Source organism: Megascapheus bottae, chromosome 17, assembly GCF_031878675.1.
Source record: "Megascapheus bottae isolate mThoBot1 chromosome 17, mThoBot2.hap1, whole genome shotgun sequence".
Lineage (NCBI taxonomy): Eukaryota > Metazoa > Chordata > Mammalia > Rodentia > Geomyidae > Megascapheus > Megascapheus bottae.
This window is the reverse complement of record NC_143525.1, coordinates 16,207,464-16,234,580: the sequence shown is the minus strand read 5'-3', so window position 1 is coordinate 16,234,580 and position 27,117 is coordinate 16,207,464. Positions and strand designations below refer to the sequence as shown.

Sequence of the window (27,117 nt, the reverse complement as noted above, 5' to 3'; positions counted from 1 at the left end):
TCCTGAGATTCTTATTTCCGATTAACCACCAGAAAACTGGAAGTGGAACTATGGCTCAAGGGGTAGGGCCGTGGTCTTGAACGGAAGATCTCAGGGACAACGCCCAGACCTAGTGATAAGAGTACTTGCTTAGCATGCATGAAGAAATGGGTTCAATTCCTTGGTACCATATGCATAGAAAAAGCCGGAAGTGTTGTGACTCAAATGGTAGAGCTCTAGCCTTGAGAAAGCCCAAGGACAGTGCTCGGGCCTCCCCACCTCCAAAAAAACTTAGCTTATGTTCTGCAGAGGGGATTTCAAGTCAGGCACTGGTGGCTCACACTTGTAATGCTAGCTACTCAGGAGGCTGCGGAGATCACAATTCAAATCCAATCTAGGCAAAAAGTCCATGAGATTCTTAGTCCAATCAAGAACCAAAAAAGCAAGGCTAAAGATCTGGGTCTAGTGCCAATCAAGCTGAGTAAGCCCATACCACCCCCAAAAAACACAAACAAACAAAACAGACCTAAAGGATAAGAGATAAATCCTACATGTAGATTTGGAGTCACCTTAGTGATTCACCCTCCTACCTGCTGTTGCTTCTTGTCCATCATGGCTGTCATCATAAACATATCTATGACTAGTAAGAGACTGCAATGTGTAGCTCATTTATCTCCCATTACAAAAGTTAACCATTTGAAGGTTACTAGACAGCCTATTTAAACATCTCTATTTCGGGCCAGGAGTTTGGCCTAGTGGTAGAGTTCTTGCCTAGCATGCACGAAGACCCGGGTTCGATTCCTCGGTACCACATACATAGAAAAAAGCCAGAAATGATGCTGAGGCTCAAGTGGTAGAGCTCTAACCTTGAGAAAGCCCAAGGAGAGTGCTCAGGCCCTGAGCTCAAGCCCAGGACTGGCAAAAAAAAAAAAAAAAATGAAAAAAAAATAAATAAACATCTCTATTTCAAAGTACTCTTTATATAGAACTGAAATCTGCCTTTTCTCACTTTGCCGATTAGCTCTAGTGCTACTCTTACTCCTGAGCAACTTTTTTCTTTCTTTTCTTTTCTTTTCTTTCCTTTTTTTTTTTTTTTTTGTCAGTCGTGAGGTTTGAACTCTGGGCCTGGGTGCTGTCCCTGAGCTCTTCAGCTCAAAGCTTAGTGCTTTACCACGTGAGTCACTGTACCACTTCCGCTAGTTAATTTTAATTGGAGATTAGAGTTTCACGGACTTTAATGCCTACGGTGGCTTTGAACCTCAATCCTCAGATCTCAGCTTTCTGAGTAGCTAGGATTACAGGCATGAGCCACCTCACCCAGCTAAATACAACCTTTCATATGACATATATTTTTGAATATGTGAAGCAGCCATCATGTTTGCACTTTGATTTCCCATCATAGCATACACACCTGAATTCCATTTTTTTTTCTGAGCCCGTTAGTCTGTTAAACTTGTTTATGCTAAAACAACACAAAAAGCCCTCAGTAATGAAATTACCCTAAAGAGTTAATCTCCATGTGGAAGAGATTACCAGACAGGATTTCCCTAAGTGAAGATGTCCTTCCTCTTATCTTTGCCTCTGGAAATTCTACCACCTTTGAAGGTGAGCTCAAACACTATTCTTTCATAACACATTGAGTGGCATTCTTAAACTATGCAGCGAGGCCTGAACTAATATATTTAGAGAAGCTACATTCTGACTCCTGTTTGTCCTATTAATCTTACTTAGTGGCTTTGCCTTTCTTCTTATGCCTTCTTCTTCCTTGGCTTGCCACTTCATCCCCAAGCAAGCCAGAATGTAAGCAAGGCCTTTAGTAGAAAAAAAAAAATGGGGGGGGGCAATGGATTAAAAGCAGTGTCAGAAAGGAGATCAGGATATCTTTAAGCTAGGGATCTGAGCAGGTAGTGAAGAGAAGGATGAAGACAGCTGAAAGAGAGAGAAGAAAGGAAATACCATAGGTGAGCTGGTTCCTGCAGGAATAGGTTAAGGCATCCAAGAAAAGAGCAGTAATCCCTAGACAAGGAAAAGGGCCTTTGCTCTTGAGAGGAGGCAGAATTATGCAAAGGGAAGAAAAAGGAATGTTGAAAGAATGAGCCAACTTATAGCAACAGCTGGGGTAATAGCCACAATTCTGTGTGCTGTATAAGCTTCCAGCTCTAAAGCAGGTTTCAAACTACCACAACTATAGAAGTGAAAACACAAAAGTCAGCTTCCTTCACTTTCAAAGGGGGCTTCTTTTTACTGTAAATCCTGCTGTGATCCTAGAGTAGAAATTACTTCATGGTGATAGCAACCCCAAGTGAAAAAATGAGAATTAGGGTCCCATATGAACAACTTGGGAAATACTGCTCTAATTTTCTATTGAAAATCTTTTATCTGTACCCTAAGACAGAAAGGGATTTAGAAATGTGTTTCTGTGCTTGCAGTGATGTGCACCTTTACACTGTGGACGCACTTTTCTCACTTCATCAACACCCTGATGAGGGCTTTATAAGAAGGGTCAGAATTCAGGAGCCTTTCAACTTTGAGTCAGAACCTGAACAAATGAATCAACCATATTTCTAGGGGAGACAGTTGATCTCTGACTGCTTCTCTGGGTTAAGGAGGATAGCAGAGAGAGTAACACATTGGGAAGAATTTGGGCAACCCACAGCAAAACCCTGGGCTGCCTCTTGAGTGTGGAATACCTTCAGGTGAAGCTCCAGACCACTCTGAACTCTATGGACTCTTCTATCAGGCAGTGCTGAGATGTGCCTCTTAGACACATGTCCTGATAAGGTTAGAGCATCAAAATCAAGCTAAAATGCCTGGCAAAAGTGTCCCAGGGAATTCTACACCTGCTGAAGCCTGCCTCCAGAAACACAGAATAGCAGTGCTTTGCATACCATAGCTTTGTGTCCTGGGGCTCACTGCTGCCATTGCTAGCATTTAAATGCATGATCGACAGAGTCTTATTTTCCAGTATCATGTTCTGTTCATGTCCCCACCCCTGCCTCACTTGTTCTCATTTGCTAATATGGCTCTCATTGGCTTCCAGTTTCTGAAATAAAGATAAAAACAAAACTGAAAATACCCTGGAGCAGTTTTGTCAACTCCTGATTTTTCCATTCGCTTCCTCTGATAGCCATTGGTTTGGGGAGACTTCCCTTTCCTGCTCCAGGCTGTGGGCCTGTGCACAATAGAGCCTGGCAAGTTTCCCATCAGATAACAGGGCTGGCTCTGGGTAGGACATGGTGTGGATTGGAAAAAGTGAAAGTCTCTGGCTAGAAATAAAAGCTCAGAAAACCTTTGCTATTTTCCACTAGGCTCTTCTGTGTCCATAGCTTTGGCCTCACAGGAGTTAGTTCCATCCCACAGCAAAACAGGAGTGCTTAGTGGAACTAGTAACAGAGGCCCTGGGTGCTGGGAGAACCATGAATATTTCACCCCAGACGATGTGTGATAGATAGGAACAATTTATTCCACTTAGGAATGCTTTGGACCAGTGTCATACTTCACCGAGTAAGAAGTTTTTGAGTTTATTCTTGGGCTGGGAATGTGGCCTAGTGGTACAGTGCTTGCATAAAGCCCTGGGTTCCATTCCTCGGAACCACATACACAGAAAAGGCCAGAAGTGGTCCTGTGACTCAAGTGGCAGAGCACTGGCCTTGAGCAAAAGCAAAAGTGCTCAAGGAGAGTGCCCAGGCCCTGAATTCAAGCCCAAGGACTGGCAAAAGAAAAAAAAAGTTAAAAAAAAAAAGTTTAAGCCAGGAGAAGTAGCTCACGCCTGTAATCCTAGCTACTCAGTAGGCTGAGATCTAAGGATCTCAGTTTAAAGCCAGCCTGGGCATGAAAGACCTGAGACTCATCTCCAGTTAACCACTAGAAAACTGGAAGTGGCCCTGTGGCTCACGGAGTAGGGCAATAGCCTTGAGCTGAAGAGCTCAGGGACAGTGCCCAGGCCAAGAGTCCAAGCCCCACCACTGACAAAAGAAAAAAAAAAAAGTTTGTTCTAGGTAAAATTTTGTAATACCTTTTTACTCCTGAACAGATTGATTGGTCAAGGCTCAGCTGCTTAGAAGAGAAACTACTCTTTATTTATTTTCTTTTGGCTTGAATTCTGGGTCTGGGTACTGTTCCTGAGCTCTTGAAGAGTTCAAGGCTAGTGTTCTACCACTTGAGCCATAGTGCCACTTTCTATTTTCTGGTGGTTAACTGGAGATAAGCATCTCAAGGACTTTCCTCCTGGGCTAGCTTTGAACCATGATCCTCAGAGCTCAGCCTCCTGAGTACTAGGATTATAGGCATGAGCCACCAGTGCCCGGGAAGAACCTACTCTTTTTCATTTCAGGGAAAAGAAGTGTAATGTATAATTCTGGCTTCTGGAACCATTGGGCCAGTGAGAGAAACAGGATTTTTTTGTTTGGACAGACAGCAGGGAAGGGAAGGAAGAAAAGAAAAGGAAGAAAAATCACCATGGCTGATTTCATTGCTTTGTTAGCTGACAGCACAATATTCCTAAATTATACTCAAAGTAGATTCAGTTACTCTGTGTGCCCAGCTCCATGAGACTCTTATCTCCAATTAACAACCAAAAAGCTAGGAGTGTAGCTGTAGCTCAAGTGATAGAATGCTAGCCCTGAGCAAAAGAAAAGTTCAAGGACAGTGCCCAGGCCTTGAGTTCAAGCCCCAGGATCAGCACACACACATAAATCTTGGCTTTGTATTCTCTTACCTGTAAAATGGGGATAGATTCCTGCTTCTTAAACATGTAAGGATTTTTCTTCAAGTATTTTTCTTTTAAGTAAAGCACGCCCTTGTTTATGTCTCAGGATTGTTGTGTAGATTAGGATTAAGTATAGTAACACATGTAAAAATAACTTTGCAAGATTCCTGCCATTTAGAAACCAGACAAAAATTATTGAAAAAAACCAATGAGATAATTATTAAGAATATTCAAAAAGGGCTGGGAATGTGGTCTAGTGGTAGAGTGCTTGCCTGGCATGCATGAAGCCCTGGGTTCAATTCCTCAGCACCATACAAACAGAAAAGGCTGGAAGTGGCACTGTGGCTCAAGTGGTAGAATGCTAGCCTTGAGCAAAAGAAGTTCAAGGACAGTGCTCAGGCTCTGAGTTCAAGCCCCAGGACTGGCAAAAAAAAAAAAAAAAAAAGAAAAATGAATGTTCAATAAAAGTAAAGTATTACTTATATGTAAGATAATATTACTCATAGTAGTGAGGAAGTTTGCAAGTAGGTAGCAGTTGAAGAGGTAGCTTTTGTTTGCTTGCTGGCTGCAGTATCAGTTGGGTCTTCTTACCAGATCCAGGTAGACAGGAAGTAAGAGAGACACTGCAGAGAGGAACACAACAGCAGAGAGAGATAGAGATGCCCAGGCATATCCTGTTACCTTGTTCTGAATTCCTGCTGTTTCCCAGAACTTAAGAGAATTAAGCTGATGTACAGGAGTCCTCCTTATCTTTGCAGTTTTGTTTTTCATGGTCAACTGCAGTTGGAGTTTTTTGTTTTTTGGAGTTTTTTTAAGTCATTGTCACACTGTGCTGTCCAGGCTGGCCTCCAATTGGGCTTATGCTACCTTCATGCCACAGCCTCCCAAGTAGTTAGAATTATAAGCACACATTACCATGTCTGGCTCAGTCAAAAAATGTTAACTGAGGAAATTCAAAAATCATACATTTTAAATTGTACCTCATTTTGGGGCGGGGAGTTTGGCCTAGTGGTAGAGTGCTTACCTAACATGCACAAAGACCCTGGTTTGATTCCTTGGTACTACGTACACAGAAAAGGCTGGAAGTGGTGATCAGGCTCAAGTGGTAGAGCTCTAGCCTTGAGAAAACCTAAGGACAGTGCTCAAACCCTAAGTTCAAACCCCAGCACTGGCAAAAAATAAAATAAAATAAAATAAATTGTACCTCATTTTGAGTAGTGTGGTGGAATCTTGGAGCTGTCCCGCCCCGGGAGCTATAAGTGAACCCCTTGCCTAGTGTATCCATACTGTATGTGCTCCCTGCCCATTAGTTACTTAGTAACCATCTCAGTTGTCAGATTGACTGTTGTCTTATCACAGCATTCCAGTTCAAGTACACATTACTTAACAGTGGCTTCCAAACATAACAATAGTGATACTGGTAATTTTATTACAGTATAATGACATAAATATTTTATTTTATTAATTTTATTATTTTTTTTGTAGTACTGAGGGTTAAACTGAAGGCCCTGAACATGATATGCAAAGGCTCAAACATTGAACTGTAGCTCTAGCCCTTGATTTTTTTGAGGCAGGATGTCCCCATGTACCCTTGGATATCCTTGAATTTGTGATCCTCCTGCCTCTGCTTTCCAAGTGCTAGAATTATAGATGGGTACCACCACTCCTGGCTAATGACTGTTAATCTTTTTTTTTTTTTTTTTGCCAGTCCTGGGCTTGAGCTCAGGGCCTGAGCACTGTCCTTGGACTTTCTCAAGGCTAGAGCTCTACCACTTGAGCCTCAGCACCACTTCCGGCTTTTTTCTATGTATGTGCTACCGAGGAATCGAACCCGGGTCTTCATGCATGCTAGGCAAACACTTTAACCACTAGGCCAAACTCCCGGCCCCGTGACTGTTAATCTTTTATATTTATTTTTCCCCCAGTCCTGGGGCTTGAACTCAGGGCCTGACCACTGTCCTTGGGCTTTCTCAAGGCTAGTGCTCTACTACTTGAGCCACAATACCACTTTCAGCTTTTTCTATGTGTGTTGTACCTAGGAATCAAACCCAGGTCTTTGTGCATGCTAGGCAAGTGCTCTACCACTAGGTCAAACTCCTGGCCTCTCTTTTATATTTCTTATGATGTATATAAGGTTTGCTGCTATCTGGATTTTAAGCATCTAATGGAGGTCTTGGAGCATATTTCCCAAGGATATAAGAACGCTGCTGTATTGACCATTTACCATTTTTCTAAGATAGGAAGAAATGACATTGATCCTCTAAAATGCAGTACCAGAAATATGTATATATATATATATATATACATATATATATATATTAATGTCAAGTATTGGTGGTTCACCCCTATAGACCCTAGATTCTCAGAAGGCCTAAGATCCAAGGATCGTGGTTTGAAGCCAGTCTGGGCAAAAGAATCCATCAAACTCTTATTTCCAGTTAACCAGCCAAATGTTGGAATTGGTGGTGACTGAAAAAACTGGTCTGATTGTCAGCTGAGATTATTGTTACAGGATTTTTTTCTGATTCATGTTTCATGGCAGAATTCTTGGTCATTTATATTCTAGTGCCTGCTCTGTCACTGCAGTTTCCTTTCTATTAAAAAATGAATTTGTTGGCCTCAGAATGCTGGGACATGTATGACTTTGGTGCCAGGACTCATCTGAGTTGTATCCATGGCTTCTAGGGCTAGTATCTCCCTCTGGCCCCAAACCTGCTCCTATTGGGCCCCATGTTCTGGATCCTGTTGTTAAATGCCTGGTTTTTGTGTTCTAGGCTCCCAGAACCCTGGTCGAAGCTCACCTCCCCCCGGTTATGTGCCTGAGCGCCAGCAGCACATTGCCCGACAAGGGTCCTATACCAGCATCAACAGTGAGGGAGAATTCATCCCGGAGACCAATGAGCAGTGTGTGAGTATGGGGAGCACCAAGATATGACCATGGCACAACTGAGGTTATGTGTATGGATTTTCAATGGGCACGGCAGAGACCTGAATCAAGACTTGAAGGCCACCCCAAAGCTCTTTTGTAAACTAGGCCTGTCTGCATACGGTGATTCTTTTCTAGGGGACAGATTTTCTCGCCTCGTTGGTGTTGGATAGGTTTTCTCTATCTGAAGCTGCTCAGTAGTCCCCTTGCAGAACTACACCCTCTACTTGAATACTTTTTTGCACCTATTTCCATTGAAGCAGAATTTTTCTTGTTTTTGGTGCTACTAGGGAATTGTAACACTTTAGTCTTATGCTTCCTAGGCTGGTGGCACAATACCACTGAGCCATAACTCCAGCCCTTTCAGCAGAGTTACAGCTGACTCTAATCCCTCCCCACTCAGTCTTGAGGTTTGAACTCAGAGTCTGGGCACTGTCCCTGACCTTTCTCACTTTCTCACTTTAAGCCACAGCTCAACTTCTGACTTTTGAGTGGGTTAATTGGAAATAAGAGTCTCAGGGCTTTCCTGCCTGGGCTGGCTTTGAACTGTGATCTTCAGATCTCAGATTTCAGCCTCCTGAGTATATAGGATTACAGGCAGGAGCTACTAACACAAGCTTATCCTTAAGCTTTTTTTTTTTTTTCTTGTTAGTCATAGGGCTTAAAGTTAGCGCACTGTCCCTGGACACTTTTGCTCAAGGCTAGCACTCTACAACTTTGAACCACAAACCACTTTTCCTGCCTGGGCTGGCTTTGAACTATGACCCTTAGATCATAGATCCTCAGATCTTACCTCCTATATAACTTTCTTTTATTCCTTCCTTCCTTCCTTCCTTCCTTCCTTCCTTCCTTCCTTCCTTTCTTTCTACTCAACTGCCTAATTGAAGAGTATTACTCCTGCAAACAGGCAATTCAAAATAGGTCTGTTTCCGAAGCTAGGTGCTGGTGACTAGCTAGGTACCTGTAATACTGGCCACTCGGGAGGTTGAGGTCCAGTGGATTGTGGTTCAAAGCTAGCCTGGGCTGTGAGACTTCATCTGCAACTAACCAGTAAAATAGCTAAGCTGGAAGTGTAGCTCAGGTGTTAGAGTGTCAGCTAAGTAAGCAAGCCAAACAAACCTGAGGTCCTGAGTTCAAGCCCTAGTACTGCCAAAAGAAAAAAAAAATCCACTTGAAAGGGACCAAAATAGCACAAAAGAATATTCATTCCTTTGGGACTTTCTTGAAAAGTGAAACTAAGATAAGTTTGTTATTCTTTTAATCAGATTTAGGTACTAATTTCATGTATTTGCTAATTTTTAGAATGAACAAATCATGATTCAGGTTAATTTTGTTGGCTTGATTTTCTGACAGATTTTGCCAACACAATGTCACTTCCTTCACTTCCCCTTTGATTTCTGCAGCACTTTCATGAGGGTCATGTTTTGCAAAAGCATCCATGGGATTTGGCAGCTTTTCCCAAGGCCTCCCTTGAACCTTTGGTATTCTTCCATCATCACACCTGCTGCATTGTTGCATTCATCCATTTTCTTGTTTCTGTCAACTGGTCTAAAATTGCCAAATAGGCATTTGATGGATTGGGAACAGTTTTTTCTCATGTTGATTTCATCTACTTTGGGATATCTTGGAATTCATAGAAAGATTTGTAATGTTACCTTGCAATTGATTGGCCAAGGTTTTTTGGTTCCCCCGCCCCCGCATCCTGGGGCTTGAACTCGGGGCCTGGGCTTTGTCCCTGAACTTCTCTGTGCTCAAGGCTATCACTCTATCATTTGAGCCACGGCATCACTTCCAGCTTTTCCTGGGTAGTTTATTGGAGCTAGGAGTCTCATGGACTTTCATGCCCCCACCGGCTTTGAACCACAATCCTCAGACCTCAGCCTCTTGAGTAGCTAGGATTACAGGCATGTGTCACTGGTGCCTGGCATGGTTTATTTTTTGGATATTTTTGTTCGATTTTTAAAAAATCATATATGGTAGTGTGATCTAAAGCATTTGAAATTGGGGTTGGAATGGACTCATATTAAATGGGAAAAGATAGTTGACTTGGAAAGTATATGAAATTTTATGTTAATGAATTTTTTTTTTGCCAGTCCTGGGTTTGAACTCAGGGCTTAAGCACTTGTCCTAGGACTTCCTCAAGGCTAGAGCTCTACTACTTGAGCCTCAGCACCACCTCCAGCTTTTTTCTATGTATATGGTACTGAGGACTCAAACCCAGGTCTTTGTGCATGCTAAGCAAGCACTCTACCACTAGGCCAAACTCCTGGCCCGTTAATGAATTTTTTATACAATGCTAATACTTTGCTTTGAAGCCCAGATAGTTAATATAATTGACCTTCTATGTCTATTTTATCCAATTATGGATAAAATATTCAGGGAAAAAAACAAATGTACTGAACCTGTACAGATTTTTTTCTTGTCATTTCCTAAATAATACATTTCAATAACTATTTTTATATTGTATTAGGTATTATGAGTAACTACATAATGATTTTTAAAAACGTGGGAGGGTATGTGTGGGTTATATGCAGATACTGTGCTGTCTTACAGAAGGGATTTCAGCATGCACAAATTGGGATGTCTGTAGGAATTCTAGAACTGACTCCTTGTGAATGTGAAGGAACAGTTGTAGTCTGCAATTAGAGACTCCTCTCCCATCCCACTCCCACCCCATAAAGAGAAAATAAAAGTGAGGTGACCTTCAGAAAATTACTTAAACCTAAGGTGTTTGTTTGTTGTTATTGCATTTGACTAGGAGACAAAGAAATGTTTTAAGTTACATAAATAATGATGACCACTGAATGAGAACCAACTAGTTCTATTACCTTAGGAACTTGTCTTAACCTTTTTCAGCCTACAATACTCATCTGTGAAATAAGTTCATACTTGTCTTTGTAAATTATGAATTACGGAGTGTGAACAGAAGCATGAAGGTTCCACCCAAATTCACTGGAAGCTTCTACAGGGTAGTATCATCTCCAGCACCAGGTGCCAATGTTGATGAGCCAAGAAAATGCCAAGAAGAGAGGCAGTATCTGCTTTGCTCTCCTGGCAGAGCTCCTTGGAATGCCAGCCAAGCACTTTTTTCTCCTTCCTGGAATCTTGCCTTTGAAGCTAAGCAGGAGATTGGTGCCTTACTAGCCATTATTTGCACTGTGTGGGGAAAGCACCTTTCTGTGTTTTGACAGACAGGACCATGTATGTGGCCCTGATTAGTTCCTAAAGTCTGGATCATCTGGCTGGGATTTTGTGTTAGGATTGGTTTTATTGTATGGCTTGCTTTACAGATGCTGGATCCTCTGAGCAGTGCTGAAAATTCCTTGTCAGGAAGCTGCCAATCCTTGGACAGGTCAGCAGACAGGTATGGGACTCTGGGTGGTTTCAGAGTTAATGAGTGGTCAGTCATTTTTGGAGCTGATGAGGTGGGTTTGCCTCATCTATGTCTCCAATTCCGCTACTGGCCCATAACCCAGGGTTCAACCACAGTGCTTACAGGAAAACCCTCTCTCTTTTAAACTTTCCAAGATGAGTTTTCATGATTTATTGTTACCAGGAAAACCATCTTTAATTTCTCAAACATTGCAAGACTATTTTGGTTATATAATCAAATAAATGTAATAGCTTTAAAATAGCAACTTGTTTATTAAGTAACATTGTTCTTAGTAGTTTATATGTTTTGACTTGTGGCATATATTATGTTATTGTACTTTTTGGCTTTGTTATGATTTGGACTGAAAAACAAGGGTCAGTTGAAGTTGTAGGAGAAAACTTGCTTTTTTTTCTCTTTAAGTGTTTCTGATGGAATAGAAAACTGTGATATGAAAATCAGAAAACAGAATATTTTGACTGCTTAGCATACCACACTACCTGCTCTGTATAGAATTCTGTTCTTACACTCTGGGAGAAAACAAGTGCAAATGGCTCTGTGATTCTCCCAGTAACTTCTGTGTTTTGTTTGTTTTTGTCAATCATGGGGCTTGAACTCTAGGCCTGGGAGCTGCCCCTGATCTCTCTCTTTTTTTTTTTTTTTTGGGTCAGTTGTGAGGCTTGAACACTGGGCCTGGGCACTATCTCTGAGGTCTGTTCAGTTCAAGGCTACCACCCTACCCCTGGGCATGAGCGTTGTCCCTGAGCTCTTCAGCTCAAGGCTACCACCCTACCCCTTGAGTCACAGGGCCACTCCGGCTTTCTAGTGGTTAATTGGAGATAAGAGTCTCAGGTCTTTGGTGTGCCTCCTGCTGTGCGGCCAGCTTTGAACGGAGATCTTCAGATCTCAGCCTCCAAAGTAGCTAGGATTACAGGCATGAGCCACTGTACCCTGCGCCCCTGAGCTTTTCTGCTCAAAACTAGTTAGTCCTCTACAACTTTAAGCCATGGCTCCACTTTTGGTTTTCTGGTGGTTAATTAGAGATAAGAGTCTCATAGGCTTTCCTTCCCACACTGGCTTTGAACTGGGATCATCAGATCTCAGCTTCTTGAGTAGCTAAGATTATAGGCATGAGCTACTAGCACCCAGTTTTGTTTCTGTGTTTTTGAGACAAGGTGTCACTGTATTGCATGGGTTACCCTGGAACTCACTATGTACTACAACCTGGCCTCAAATCACAATCCTGCCTCAACCTCCTGAATGCTGGGATTACAAGTATATAATCATACCATAACTGATTTGGTGAGGGTATTTGGAGTTTCTTTATGTTTTAAAATCACAGTTGATCACATCTGGCTGTGGTGAGAAGCTAGGGAGCCAGATGGTTGGTTTTCGTTGTTGTTGGTGGTGGTGGTGGTGGTATAACTGTTTATGTATATAGTTATGTTGTTACTGTGGCTTAATTTGTTTAATGTCTTCCCAGGCATGGATTAGTGTTCTTTCCTCTATGTGTCATAGGTGCACTGATTGTTACTTATTAGTTGGATAATGTACCTACTTAGGGTTTACTGTCTAGCCAGGGGAGCAAAAAGGCACAGGTCCAAGTGCTAGGAGATACTGCTGCAGGCTCAGACATCTATCAGGGTAGGAACTAATTGGCTTAGACTCCCTTTAAACTTTGAGTTAGGGAATGAAGACAAAAGGTCTAGTAGTTGAAAATGGTGGGGCAGTCTCCTGTCACTGCCTTGAGGGTTTCTGACCAGTGGCCCTTTTTTTTTTTTTTTGCCAGTCCTGGGCTTAAGCTCAGGGCCTGAGCACTGTCCTTGGATTTTTCTCAAGGCTAGAACTCTACCACTTGAGCCTCAGCACCACTTCCGGCTTTTTCTAAGTATGTGGTACCAAGGAATCGAACCTGGGTCTTTGTGCATGCTAGGCAAGCACTCTACCACTAGGCCAAACTCCCGGTCCCAAACCAGTGGCCCTCTTAAAAGGCACTTTCAAGTCACTGAAGGGGCCATTAGGATAGTGGAGAGTGCTGGAAGAATAGTTAGATTTACCTACTTGCCATTCTTGGGTGTTTCCTCCACCTTGCCATTGCTTTATTCTCTTCTGGGGAATAAAATGCAACAATCTGGACTGCTTTTCTTGAGACTCAGCCTAACTTTAGTTCAGAGAGCTTATCTATCATCCCATTCTGGGATTGGGATCTGAGAAAGAACAGATCTGGAACCAGATAGACCTAGATCCAATCCAAGCTCAGAAAACACTTTAGTGGCTTAACTTCTTTTTTCCTCAGTTTCCCCATCTCTAAAATGGGATCATAGTGATGAGTATGGAAGGAAGATGCTTGTTATAATGGCAGGAAAACACTGGAGTCCCAGACTTGAACTTGAATCTGGCTTTCTTTTTTCCTAGGTGTGTCCTTAGCAAAACAGGAATGTTTATTCCCTACATGGTTTCTGTGAAGATTAATAATAAATAACAGCATCTGTTATTGGCACCTGCTATTATATTATTTTTATTATCTTCTTTATAGAACTCACTCTGTCAAATAACTAAGAAAGTAGCACCTTGCAAACTATAATCTTGTATTGTCATTACTGCTTGGACCAGAGATTTAACTGCCACAGAAGGAGGAAGAGGGGCCAGGAATTTGGCCTAATGGTTGAGTGCTTGCCTCGCATGCACGAACACCCAAGTTCAATTCCTTGATACCACATACATAGAAAAAGTTGGAAGTGGTGCTGTGGTTCAAGTGGTAGAGCTCTAACCTTGAGGAAGCCTAAGAACAGTGCTCGGGCCTTGAGTTCAAGCCTGAGGACTGGGAAAAAAAAAAAAAAAGAGGAAAAAGGCTTAAAGAGTCAGAATAGAGTTTAGACTGGTTTACTACTTAGGGTCTTTTCAGATTTGAGCCTCACCAGCTAGTGAAAGGTGAATGCTATTCAGGAAAAGTCTGCTTGCCTCTACCTCTGCTTCCCGTCCTGTGCGTGGGGAAGGCAATTGGAAAGGAGGCTGTCTGATGTCTGCCTTCTACCTACATCTACTCTGGAAGTAGAAGGAAGTCTTGTACCTTGTGACTTCTTTTTGTTTCTTCTAGTCCATCCTTTCGGAAATCACGAATGTCTCGAGCCCAGAGTTTCCCAGACAACAGACAGGAATACTCAGGTGAGTGAGTTCATAGAACCTGGGTGGCATTGCAGGGCAATCTGGGTAGGACCACAGACAGCTGTGACTTGGGGAGCTAGAACTGTATAGTAATTCTTATAGGCCTGCTGGTTTGTTTGTTTGTTTGTTATTTTCACCAGTCCTGGGGCTTGAACTCAAGGCCTGGGCACTGCCCCTGAGCTTTTTTTGCTCAAGACTAGTACTCTACCACTTGAGCCACAGTGCCACTTACTGCCTTTTCTGTTTATGTGGTAATGAGGAATTGAACCCAGATTTCCATTCATGCTAAGCAAGTACTCTTATCACTAAGCCATGTTCCAGCCCCCCTCCTTTTTTTTTCCTGTCAGTTTTGGGGATTAAACTCAAACGAGGGCCTGGGCCCTGTCCCTGAGCTCTTTTTCTCAAGGCTGCTGCTATACTACTTTGTGTCATAGGATGACATTTCAGTTTGTTTGAGTGATTAATTGGAGATAAGAGTCTCATGGGGACTTTTCTTCCTGGGCTGACTTCTGACCTCGATTCTCAGATCTGTGAGCCCCCAGCGCTGGGCTTGGCCAGCTGTTTTAAAGCTTCCAAAGACCTGTGTCTTATATAGTTTATTCATTCATTGACCTACCCAGAACACAGTAACTCTCCTGTCTTAATCAGATCGGGATACCCAGCTCTATGACAAAGGGGTCAAAGGAGGCACCTACCCCCGGCGTTATCATGTATCTGTGCACCACAAAGACTACAATGATGGTAAGTGCAGCACCATGCTGCCCCCTGCTGGTTAGAGAAAAAGTGTGCTTAGGCATTGGAAAAAAACAGTGGGTGATGGTGGTATGTTGGGAAGAACTAGGTCTTCTCTATGTCTTTCTTTTTTTTTCCAAGAAATTGTGATCTAGATTTGAGGTGAAAAAGACAGCAGACAAATCAGATAAGGAGGATGGCATTGGACCAACATGCTGCCACTGGGAACTCTGCCTTTGAGTTCATAGAATGCTCTGTCTGTCTGTCTGACTCTCCCTCTCACTTATTCCCTCAGCTGTGGCAGCAGCAGATGGCCAGTGGCAAGGGGCTAGGATCAGGATTCGAGAATAGAGATTAAACAGTGGGCTGGCATTGCAAAGAGCCTGTGAATCAATCTTCTTCCTTCCCTGTGGCCAAGACTACAAGAACCTAGGCTGAATCCTAATTTCTGCTTTTGTTGTGATTCTTGGGGTATTTTAGGATAACAGCCTTCCCAGGATGAGACTGGTGGGAGGGAAGCTAAGATGGGCAGGGGCTAGTGTTGTCACTTCTGGCCGGTTTACACATTTAACCTTGTTCTCTCTGGCTGCTGCATCCTTTTAGGCAGAAGAACATTTCCCCGAATACGGAGACATCAAGGCAACCTATTCACCTTGGTGCCTTCCAGCCGTTCCCTGAGCACAAATGGCGAGAACATGGGTCTGGCTGTGCAATACCTGGACCCTCGTGGGCGCCTGCGGAGCGCAGACAGTGAGAACACTCTCTCTGTGCAGGAGAGGAGTGTACCAACCAAGTGTAAGGACTGCAACTTGCTGAGAGCCACTAGAATGCCAAGGCATAGCAGTGGACAGCTCTGGGTCATAGGCCTAACTCTGCTGCTGTGTGACAAGCCATTTAGTTTTCCATATGTACACTTTAGAGCATGCCCTCCAGTCCTGCCATATTAAGATATTTAGGAGCCTCGGAAGGTATTTGATCCATACAGAGCAGTTCACTGTGACTGCAGCCAGTGCGTGGCTTCTCGGCATTCTGATCGTAAGGTCCCAGGGACCAAGGCACTGGGCTGAACCAGATGTGATGGAGATGCTCTTCTGAGAGGGGATGATGCTAGATAAGGGGGGAACGTGAGCTAGATGAACCGAGAGGAGTGCTCCCAGAAAGAGCTTGCACAGCATAATACTTTCCTACTGTTCTTCTCTAGCTCCTAGTGCCCCCGTCAACTGGCGCCGAGGGAAGCTTTTGGGCCAGGGTGCCTTCGGCAGGGTCTATTTGTGCTATGATGTGGACACAGGACGGGAACTTGCTTCCAAGCAGGTCCAGTTCGACCCAGACAGTCCTGAGACAAGCAAGGTACTGCCTGCCTTCCCCATACTCTGACCTGCAATTCAATTCTTCCCTTCCAACCAAAATTCCTGCCTCGTTATTTCACAGAGTAATGGCTGGAGTGTTACGGGTTGACTTCTACCAGTTTCCCCGCAAGCTTCCTTGCCGTTTACCCTAACCCACAAGTGGATGATGAGCCAAAGAGCAGTGTGCACCTAGAAGAGGGACACTGAGTCCAAGCAACCTAAACTAAACATGTGATGACCAGTGCCATAAGGATACCATCCGTTCCACTCTCAATAGACACCATCAACCCAAGGGACCATAGTGTTCACTCACTTGGCCTAGCTCATAATGGAGGAGTCATATGGTCTACCTCAACTAGAGTACACAGATACAGTTGTTAACCGTATCTCAGCTCTCACAGCCCCTCTTTCCTATCTGCCTACCCTCAGGCTGGGAGTGCTACACACCAAGAACTGCCTAGCAGGTGACCAAGAACTTGTCGGTTCAAGTCCCCTGTTTTCCAGCTGAGATTTCTAAGACGGCCCCTCTGAGGCTTAGACTAGAGTAGGCTGAATCAATCTACGAAGGCAGACGTGCATTCAGATGATCACTGCCCCCTCCCTAGGAGGTGAGTGCTCTGGAGTGTGAGATCCAGTTGCTGAAGAACTTGCAGCATGAGCGCATTGTGCAGTACTACGGCTGCCTGCGAGACCGCGCCGAGAAGATTCTGACCATCTTCATGGAGTACATGCCGGGGGTATGTGTTCCCTGAATACATGTAACGCTCACAAGAGAGTTTTCTATGGGGCTGGAGGTCACTCTTACCTTAGGCTGACCTCCTGAGGCACCAAAGGTTCTGGAGATCCAGGTAGAGTAATGGCGGGAATTAGGTCAGGAGAGCCTTACCTGTTAGTTGCAAGTGCAGAATGCAAAATGAGAACTGTCTCAAGCCCAACCTAACCCAGGACTGGCACTGCGGGCTGATTCCTGTCCTGGAAGTGTAGCCTTTCTTGAAGCAGAGGGCCCATATTGCTAGATTTGGGTGCTAGATTTTACTTAAGGGAAGGACCGTTTTATGTTTTTTTCAAGCTGCCTAGCAAATTGCCCCACACTTCACAAATGGGATGTATCATTCTTTGCTGCAATACTAGGGGCTGGAAAGAGCTTTATCTCCTTTTACACATAGCCTCTGAGGGGACCTCTCTGACCCTTTGTGTCTCTAGGGCTCAGTGAAAGACCAGCTGAAGGCCTATGGAGCCCTGACAGAGAGCGTGACCCGCAAGTACACGCGGCAGATTCTGGAGGGCGTGTCCTACCTGCACAGCAACATGATTGTACACCGGGACATCAAGGGTGAGGCGGGCCACAGCTGTCGAGGCCCGAGATTTGGTGACTAGTGGGTCAGCCACTGAACCATCTGAACTGTTCTGAAAAGTGGGACTCCACATGCCTTCCTGACTGGCGACTGGTATAAAGATTGGTTCACAGTTTGTCAGTGTTGCTCACGGAGGCCGTTCCTTTGCTCTATAGGTCTGAGGTCCACCTTTGCAATGCTGTTGGCTGTACACAGCTCATGTCTCATTCACTGGCAGCCCTGCCCTCTCAGCAGCCGTCCATGGTCTGGGAGTGGGAAGTGGTAGGAAATGGGAGCAGGTCCGAGGTGGTAACCTCTGCATGTTCATTTTCTAGGAGCCAATATCCTCCGAGACTCTGCTGGCAATGTGAAGCTTGGGGATTTTGGGGCCAGCAAACGCCTACAGACCATTTGCATGTCGGGAACGGGCATGCGCTCCGTCACTGGCACACCCTACTGGATGAGCCCTGAGGTTATCAGTGGCGAGGGCTATGGAAGGAAGGCAGACGTGTGGTGAGCACTGAGATTTGCTGGACCCTGTCTCCCAGCATGGACTATAGGTGATCTAAGTTGGCAGAGACATGGAAAACATGCCTCTTGCAGGCTGGAGTACCCAGGGCCCAGACTCCATCTGGGTAGAAGTGCATGTAGTAAGGCATAGGACAAACAGGGTGTGTTTAACCCCAAACAACAAAACCTGTTCATGCTGGGAACTCAGGGGAAAACTCCCTCATACTCGCTGAACTCCCTTAAGAAGCAGGATCTACTCCAAAAGTCTTTGTCTATAAACTAAACAAAGACAGACTTTGTCCCTTCTAGTGTTTACATGACTTGCATTTGTTCTGCTTAGCGTTCTGTCTATCTGTGGAAAAGACCCAGGAGTGAGGAGAACTTCTCTGCTAATTATTGTCAAACTGTATAATAAGTTCTCTGTAGTATTGTCGGGCTGAAAAATAGTCCCCAAAGATGTCTACATTGTAGCTGGCTCATGCCTGTAATCCTAGCTACTCAGGAGACTGAGATCTGAGGATTGAAGTTCTAAACCAGCCTAGGCAGGAAGGTCCTTCAGACTCTTCTCCAATTAACCATCTGAACACCAGAAGTGGAGCTGTGGCCCAAAGTGGTAGAGTGCTTAGGGACTGCACCCAGGCCCTGAGTTCAAGCCCTATGACTGAGTGACTTAGAGAGAGAGAGAGAATATATACATTCTAAACTCTGGAATCTGAAAATAATGACAACAGGGCCTTTGTAGCTGCAACTAAGGGCCGTGAGATGGAAAGGTTATCCTAGACTTGTCTAAGAGGGGTAGAGTGATACACAGAGAGACAGGAGATCAATGTGGGCGATGTGGCATTAGAAGCACCAGGCTAAGTGAGACAAGGAGGGGGACGATGAGCAAAAAAAAAAAAAAAAAGGTGTGGCTCAGAGTTAGAGCATATGTTTAGCATATATGAGGCTATGGGTTTGATCCCTAGCAGCAGAAAACAAAATCATTTAAAAGCTATGCACTGGTGGTTCCTAGCTACTCAGGAGGCTGAGATCTCAGAATCACAGTTCACAGTCAGTCCAGGTAAGAAAATCCATGAGACTTATATCTCCAGTTAACCACTAGAAAACCAAAGTGGAGCTTTGTCTCAAAGTGATAAAGTGTTAGCCTTGAACAAAAGAGCTTAGGAACAGCACCCAGGCCCTGATTCAAACTCTACAACTGATAGAGAGAAAGGGGAGGGGGGAAAGAGGGAGAGAAATAGAAGAGAAAAAATACAGATGCTAGAAAAGCAAGGAAACAGCCTCTAGGGGAAAAAAAACAAAAAAAACACCAAAACCTACTGATACCTTAACTTTAGCCTTGGGAGAGACCAATTTTTTTTTAATTTATTTATTTAGCCAGCACTGGGGCATGAACTCAGGGCCTGGGCACTGTCCTTGAACACTTTTTGTTCAAGGCTAGCACTCTGCCACTTCTGCCTTTTTCTGAGTATGTGGTACTAAAGAATTGAACCCAGGCTTCATGCATGCTAGGCAAGCACTCTACCACTAGGCTACACTTCTGGCCCCATAGAGAGATCAAATTTTTTTTTGCCAGTCCTGGCCCTTGAACTCAGGGCCTGAACACTGTCCTTGGGCTTTCTCAAGGCTAAACTCCCAGCCCAAGAGACCAATTTTAGACTGCTGACCTCTAGAACAGTAAGTTTGTATGGTAGTTGTGCCATTCCATTTATGGTATGGAATAACAGCAACAGGAAAGTTATCCAATTATCGTTGAAATCTTTTTTTTTTTTTTTTTTTGCCAGTCCTGGGGCTTAAACTCAGGGTCTGGGCACTGTCCTTGAGCTTTCTCAAAGCTGGCACTGTACCACTTGAGCCACAGTTCCACTTCTGGCCTTCTCTGAGTATGTGGGACCAAGGAATGGAACCCAGGGCTTTGTGCTTGCTAGGCCATGCTCCTGGCCCCTCGTTGAGATCTGTTAGTGCTCAGCAGTTCTTTTCACCAGTCTCAGAAATCTTGAAGTGGCGCTGTGATGTCACCTTCAGCCTGGCCCATCCTGTCTCAGTGTGACCTCCTTTCATCACAGTGAGCTGTGGGCAGGTGAGAGAGCCCAGAACTGGCTGAGGTGTGACATGAGGTTCTTTCTCCAGGAGCCTGGGCTGCACTGTGGTGGAGATGCTGACAGAGAAACCACCTTGGGCGGAATATGAAGCTATGGCCGCCATTTTTAAGATTGCTACCCAGCCCACCAATCCTCAGCTGCCCTCCCACATCTCTGAACATGGCAGGGACTTCCTGAGGCGCATTTTTGTGGAGGCTCGTCAGAGACCTTCAGCTGAGGAGCTGCTCACACACCACTTTGCACAGCTTGTGTACTGAGCTCTCAAGGCCACACTGCTGCCAGCCACCTCCTACTGTGTGGGCAAGGGTTTGCTGTGGGCTCAGTGAAGTTGCTGCTTCTCCCAGGCAAGGCTGTGGATGGCGGAGCTGCAGTCCAGCCAGTGTTCATCTGCCACTAGAGCTTGGAGCCAGGATGCAATGGCTGCTGTAGCCTCAAGGACTGGGAGCCACCCCCCAGCCTGCCACACCCAGGAGCTCCAGCGTCCCTAAGTTCAGCGTGGAGGGGGCAGGTCTGGGAACAGTGTGCAAGATGGCCACGGGCCTCCGGCCGCCCCTGGGATGTGGCCTGACTCTGCAGTCAGCACTGAAGCCCGGAGATGCCAGGGCACAGGACTGCTGCAAGGGTATGAATAGTGTTATTTTCAGAGTGTTACTGTTGTTCCTCCCGGTGTTGAGACCACCAGGGTGTCCCTGGCTGGATGAGCCCTCTCAAGCCTAAAGTAAAGCCCAGCATCCTCCAACCAACAGAAGGCAGAGGCCCAGGCTGCCCTCCCTTGCCCTTAGAGCCCCCAGGTCAGCTTTGCCAGCCTTGTCCTTTACCAAAGATGAATGAAGCAAATGTACTGTCTTATTCAGGGAAGGAGGAGCCTGCCCTGCCTGCCCCTGTGACCTTGTCTCTCCCAAGCAGGGGTCTGAGATGTGGAACGTCCCCCCACTGAGCGGGGAGACCCCGTCTTGTCAATGCAATTAATCGTCTCTGTTTTACAACTTGGAGTCACTCTTATGCTGTATCCAGTTTTGAGACTGGACACTGTACCCTCAGGGCTCTGAGTGCTTGTGTGGGCCTGGGCCTTGAGCTGGATTGGAAAGAGCTGATGAGATGGCCTTTGTGTTCCTGGCCTGACATCTGTTCCCTAACTGCACAGAGGTGGACAATACAGCAAGGGCATATGGCCCAGCCGGCCTGTTGGGCCCATCAGGAGAACCCTGGGAATTTATGTCTGGCTGTCTGAGTTGTGATCTTGCCTGGCCAGAGCCCACTCCACCTGGTAGAAGGAAAAGCCCATGGGCTGCCACCAACTGACCCAAACCACCAGCTCTGTTCTTCCTTAGGCCTGCCCCTCCCAGCGAGCTCTCAGCCTCCTTTCCTCCTGGGGGAAGAATGGCAGCAGGGGTCAGGGAAACAGTGTTTCCAAGCAGCTTAGAGTCTGCCGAATTTACCTCAGCCTGGGCGCTGGTCTTTCTTCCGGCCCCTCCCTTCCAAAATGTGCCTATTGCTAGAGCTCCTCCCTCCCAACTTCCAGTTTCCTTGGGAGTTGTCATTAAAGGAAAAAAAAAAAAAGTCCATGCCCAGGGATGGGCGTCTCCGGGGAGTTGGGGTTAGCGCCAGGCAGCTCATTGCCAGCCGTGCCCACTTTCCTGCGGGCATAGAACAAGCCAAAGCCTTCGTTGTATGTTGACGATGCACTTTTATGAATGTAGTTTCTATCGCTGTTTTTTAGCCTTTTCACATCATGTAATGTGAGGCCTTGTACTTGTTAATTTATATCTCAGATCATATTTGATGGTTTTTATATATATCAATTCTAGACTGTTACAGGTGATGGACGCCTCAAGAGAGAAGAGAAAAATGAAAGCAGCTAGTTTTACAAGAAATGTGTGTTGCACAGTGCCAATTGGGCCTGAAACCGTGTACCACCCCCTTTTCCCCAAGAGCCTCTGTCAGACCACCCTCTGAGGCTGGGGAGCCCGAGAGTTCACTGAGTACCTGCTCCTGCCTGCACCTCAGCCCTTGTTCAGGGTGGTAACTGGTCCCACATCTCGACCAAAGCTGCCAAGTGGCAGCTCGGCCTTTCCCAACCATCCTCATGGCTGTAGCACTCCTCAGTCCATTCCCCCCGAGAGGAAGTAGAGCATGTGCCACTGACAAGATGAGACGACTCTGCACTTGATGTGTCCCAGCTTCAGGCTCACCAAGAGCCCCGCCCCCAGGGTCTTACTTCACAGGGAAATGTGTTTGAAAAACAAATTTTCAAATAAGCCAACAAATCCAGCACTCCAAAACACAAAAGCATCCTGATTTTTTTGTATCTGTGTGCATGTGCACACTGTGGACATGCTGGCTCAGCATCCTCAGGACCAAGCTGTTGCCTAATTTTAATTTATTATTTCTTATTCACTCATTCAGATAAAAAGTTATGGGGTTCTAGGATATCCTGGACTCAGAGCAGTTTCCTAGCAGTTCTGGGGCTTGATGGGGAAGAGGCTGTTCTGTCAGTTTCTCATCATTCCATGGGGTACATCTGCCCAGGCCAACGCCACACAAAAGGCCCAGGGTTGGATCCGTGCACATTCTGCCACCCTTTTACTCCCTCCCACCCTCCCAGCTCTGTGTCTGAATTGTGGATCGTGCAGAAGAACCTGCAGCCGTAGTTATGACTACACTTTGACCGAGTGCTTGCAGTGCAAAGCCAGGCCAGTGTCACACATTACTTACAATAAAAGGGATCATTTATACCAGAGGGGTCCTGTGGCCATGCTTGTGGTTGTTGAGGGTGGAGGAGTAGATGTTTGCCTGGCAACTAGTTTGGGATCCTTCAACAGAACTTGAAATGACTCCAAGAAGAGGGGTCTTCTTCTGGTGACTGAGCACTAGTAAAGCTTCAAGATGGACCCTCTTTCTTCTCCCTCCCTCTTGCTCTCTCCCTGCTCCATTGAGAGGGCCCTAATGGCCATTCTGACTGGAACTGTCACCAGTGATCGGATCATTGGAACTTCACACCCAGAGGCGTCCCTTTGTCTCCTCATTGTAGGGCAGTAGTCAAAAGTAACCTCTCCCTGTATCCTCCCTGGCCCTCCTGCCACTTGCTTAACTGAATAGGAAAGAGTTCTTGTCCCAAGCAGAGAACTCTGGTACAAGGAACTCCTTGACACTCGATTCCAAATGAAGCACTGAGCTCTTGTGCTTCAAGGACTCGGGCCTTAGCTGTCACCCTTGCTTACCAAGTACACAGAAGAAACAGTGGCTCGTTTTCCATCAGGGCTAAAGACTTGAGTTGAAAGGCCAAAAAGTCCTCTAGGAACTGGGCGCTGGTGGTTCACGCCTGTAAATCCTATGAGCTCTGAGGATTGAGGTTCACAGTCAACCTGGACAGGAAAATGTGAGACTAATCACCAATAAACTACTCTGAAAAGGCCTGAAGTGATGCTGTGGCTAAAGTGGTAGAGCACTAGCCTTGAGGAAAAGAAGCTCAGGCCTTGAGTCAAGCCCTGGACTGGCACAAAAAGGGAGGAAAAAATCCTCTAGGAGTTCATTCTCTCCTTCCACCTATTTATCCCATGGTTTGCAGAAATCAGTATAGCAGGTCTGGGACGGGACAACCCAGACTTCTGGTGAATGGGGGTGGAAGTAGGGGATATAAGAAAACTTCCAGAGTCACCTCACGGTTCTTGGACTCTGACAAACAGTTTCTACCTGGATGACCTGGCTTGGGAAGAATCTTTGGCTTCCCCTCTCCTGAGAGCTTAAAAAGACAGGGAATTAGAAAAGTCCGTAGTTACAGCAGCCTTCCCTAGCACTTGCTAGTTCTGCAAGTACCCATCATTGAAGATTTCCAGGGCAAAGGGCCAAGGAGGAACTGGATGCCGAGGAGCAGCTTGTAGTAAGGACTTAGTCAAAGGGTTCTGCTCTGCTTCCTACCCTCCTGAAGAGGAGCTAGGCTGAACACCTTAGATGCTTGGCACACTTGCCTTCCTCGGGATGGGAGTGTCCATGTGTGTCAGTGAGCTGGGGACAGAGTGGAGTTTTCAGATAAAGAAGTTTGACGGGGGGCCAGGAGTTTGGCCTAGTGGTTAAAGTGCTTGCCTAGCATGTATGAAGACCCGGGTTCGATTCCTCGGTAGCACATACATAGAAAAAAGCCGGAAGTGGTGCTGAGGCTCAAGTGGTAGAGCTCTAGCCTTGAGAAAGTCCAAGGACAGTGCTCAGGCCCTGAGCTCAAGCCCAGGACTGGCAAAAAAAAAAAAAGTTTGACGGGACAGCACCCTGCTTGGGCCAAGGACCCCATCTTCTCACACTGGCTAGCAGTTTTCCCTGACACCTACTACCCCCTCACACCATGCAAGAAGAGTGTTCTGGTTTGGCCCCAGCGCTCCCTTTCTCCTCCCCATAGTGCCTCTGCATCTTTCCACCTCCCCTCCCCGCAATCAGGCCACAATAGAGTCAGGGATCTGTTTAAACATGTTTAAAATTGGGTTGATCACAACAGTCGGAATGGCAGGAACAATGGAGAAGATATGGGGAACAATTCCCCCACTGGTCACTGAGGCTCTAGCCTGGTGGCTTTAGCTTTGTGGTGCATGGGAGTCCCAAGACAGGAGGCCCTGCTTTGCAACTTCCCCATCCCCTCCCCCACCACCTTGGTGACCTCTATGATGGCCAGCAGGTGGCACTCTCGCTCTCCTCCCAGTCTCTGTGGCTCAGGACCAGGCTAAGGGCAGAGGTAGATGGGTAGACGTGGGGCCCACACAAGGCCCAGGTGGCAGTGAGGGAGCTTGGGACCCTGAGGGGGGTAGCATGCGGACTCCTTGCTGGAGAAAAGGCACCTAGATAGGGAAGCTGGGCTTGGCCTCCCGGGGTGAAGGGGTGGGGGGCCCACGGATAAGGTGGGGTGGGTTGAAGATAGCAGGAAGCAGGGTGGCCAGCAAACCCAATCCTGGTTCCCAAATTCCCACCCATTGAGAAAGAAGGAATTCTGGAGCAGAGAGCCCAGTGCCAGGAACTCTGCCTACGCAAGCCTTGCCTCCTTCCCACCCTGACCCCCCCCCCCCCAGCCCAGACCAACCCTTTTCCCACCCTTCCCGCTGGCCAGCTCCAGGCCCTCTACTACGGAGGGTGCGGAGGGGCAGAGAGGGACTCAGGCTGTCTTGGTGCCCACGTCCACCTCCTTGTGGGCCCAGAGCTCCTTGTGCTGTTTGCGGCCAAACCCCTCATCGTAGTTGCCTTTGCTCTTAAACAGCTGCTGAAAGTGGGGTTTGCAGTAAAACTCGCCATGCAGCGCCGCGTAGCTGCCCAGGCTGCAGAAGCAGAACACTGGAGGTCAGGGCCAGGCCGGGTGAGGCCTGGAGGAGAGGGCGGGGGAGGGGGCAGGCGGGACGGGGCGGGGGCGCACCTGAGCTTGGTGTGGCAGTGTTTGCAGCAGAAGCAAGAGTTGTGGAAAATAAGCTTGTCTGCCACCAGCCGCTCCATGGGGTACACTGTCTTCTGGCAAGCTGAGCAGGTCTCCTTCACCTGGGCCCGCAGGCTGAAGGACTGGGGGGCGGGGGGGGCGGACACTCAGCCAGGGGCCTGGTCCGTACCCACCTGTTCCTCCGCCCACACTCACCCTCCGGGCCCTACCTTGGAGCGTTGCACTGTGCTGCTGCCACCGCTGCCTTTGGCTTCCTGAGAGAAAGAGGGGACGATCAGGGCAGGGGCGGCCCTGAAGAGGCCCAGCCTGGATGGCGGGGGAGGTAAACTCGCTGCTCCCTCTCCCCATACCCTTACCACCTGGCTGGTAACCTACATGAGACGGGGTGGTCTGGGCGGCTCCCGCAGCCTGGAACATGCTGGTCACAAGGTGGTGGTTGGTGGCCCCCGACAAGAGACGCGGCACCCGCTGGGTCCTGCAAGGGGAAGTCGGTCGGTGGGGCCCCACAGGCCCGCCCCCAGCCAGCGGGGTGGGGATGTTGACAGGCAGGGGGCTGGGGGGCTGCGGTTGGGACTTTCCCTAAGTCATTTCCTGTTGCTCTTGGTCTTGCCACTTCCGCCCCCCCACCCCCTCGTCGTCCTCACGCTGCTCCCCCCAGGGGCCGGGGTCCCCGAGTGGGCCCATGTGTGGGGAAAGAAGAGTTCGCGGCGGCAGCAGAGGACCGGGGGCTCCCCCTGGGGCGAGGGCAGGTCAGGGGCGGGCGGGGCCGGGCGCGGCCTGGCGAGGACCCGCGGCCCTGGCTTGACCCGCACCCCACGCAGCCCCGCGCGGGCCCCGCGCGCCCAGCCCCTGGACAGCGCTCGCGCCCAGCTCCCGCCCCGCCCGGCCGCGCCGCTGCCCGCGCCCCGCTCCCCGGCCTCCGGACCCATGGGACGGGGATCTAGGGATTCCCGGCTCCCGCCAAGGGCCGGCCCCCAAAGGACCGCCGTGAGCTTCAGGATCCCCGGGGCCAACGCGACGGCCCGGAGCCAGCAGGCGTCGGGACCCAGCGGGCTGCGGCGCGGTCGGCCCGCGCCCCCCACCGCGGCGCCTGGCTTCGAGCGTCCGAGGCGGCCCCTCCCCCCGGGGTCTCACCGGGCCCCGGCCTGGGCCGCGGGGCGGGGGTCGGTCTCAGGGAGGCGGGGGAAGCCTCGGGTGCGAGCCGGGCGCGGGCGCGAGCTGCCGCCGCCGCCGCCGCCAGTGGTCCCCGAGCGCCGCCACCGCCTTCTCGCGGCGCCGCCCCCACCGGCCCCCGCCCCGCGCCCGCCCATTGGCTCCGCTTGCCCGGAGCCGCCTCCGGGGCCCAGAGCTGCCGCCGACCCCCCTCCGCGCTTTGTCTTCCCCTCGCTCGCCGGCCCCCGCCTTTGTCTGCCCCCCCACCATCGCCGCCGCCGCCGCCTCCGGGGAACGGATGGCGCGGGGGCCCCTGGAGAGAGGGACAGGGGACCGCGACAGGGTCCGAGGCCCCAGCGCCCGCACCGCCCGGCGCCGGGCTG

At 47.7% G+C, this 27,117-nt stretch overlaps 2 protein-coding genes across 2 annotated transcripts in view; one reads left to right on the top strand and one right to left on the bottom strand.

The window, feature by feature from the left end:
• Map3k3 (mitogen-activated protein kinase kinase kinase 3) overlaps positions 1-22,499 on the top strand; it is a 70,133-nt gene extending 47,634 nt beyond the window's left edge. Inside the window, exons 8-17 of the mRNA XM_090349961.1 lie at positions 7,462-7,595; positions 10,904-10,977; positions 14,081-14,148; positions 14,797-14,889; positions 15,484-15,675; positions 16,082-16,230; positions 16,835-16,966; positions 17,433-17,562; positions 17,899-18,076; positions 20,204-22,499. Coding sequence (XP_090206087.1) covers positions 7,462-7,595; positions 10,904-10,977; positions 14,081-14,148; positions 14,797-14,889; positions 15,484-15,675; positions 16,082-16,230; positions 16,835-16,966; positions 17,433-17,562; positions 17,899-18,076; positions 20,204-20,432 — 1,379 coding nt within the window. The 3' untranslated portion in view covers positions 20,433-22,499. The remainder of the gene's footprint in view (positions 1-7,461; positions 7,596-10,903; positions 10,978-14,080; positions 14,149-14,796; positions 14,890-15,483; positions 15,676-16,081; positions 16,231-16,834; positions 16,967-17,432; positions 17,563-17,898; positions 18,077-20,203) is intronic.
• Positions 22,500-25,221: 2,722 nt separating this feature from the next.
• On the bottom strand, positions 25,222-26,832 carry Limd2 (LIM domain containing 2). Its single transcript, XM_090349960.1, has 5 exons — positions 26,717-26,832; positions 25,958-26,057; positions 25,792-25,836; positions 25,565-25,704; positions 25,222-25,469 (listed from the first exon to the last, which is right to left on the bottom strand). Exons 2-5 carry the CDS (start codon positions 25,997-25,999, stop codon positions 25,310-25,312), a joined length of 387 nt encoding a protein of 128 aa, XP_090206086.1. The 5' UTR covers positions 26,000-26,057; positions 26,717-26,832; the 3' UTR covers positions 25,222-25,309.
• Between the last annotated feature and the right edge of the window lie 285 nt (positions 26,833-27,117).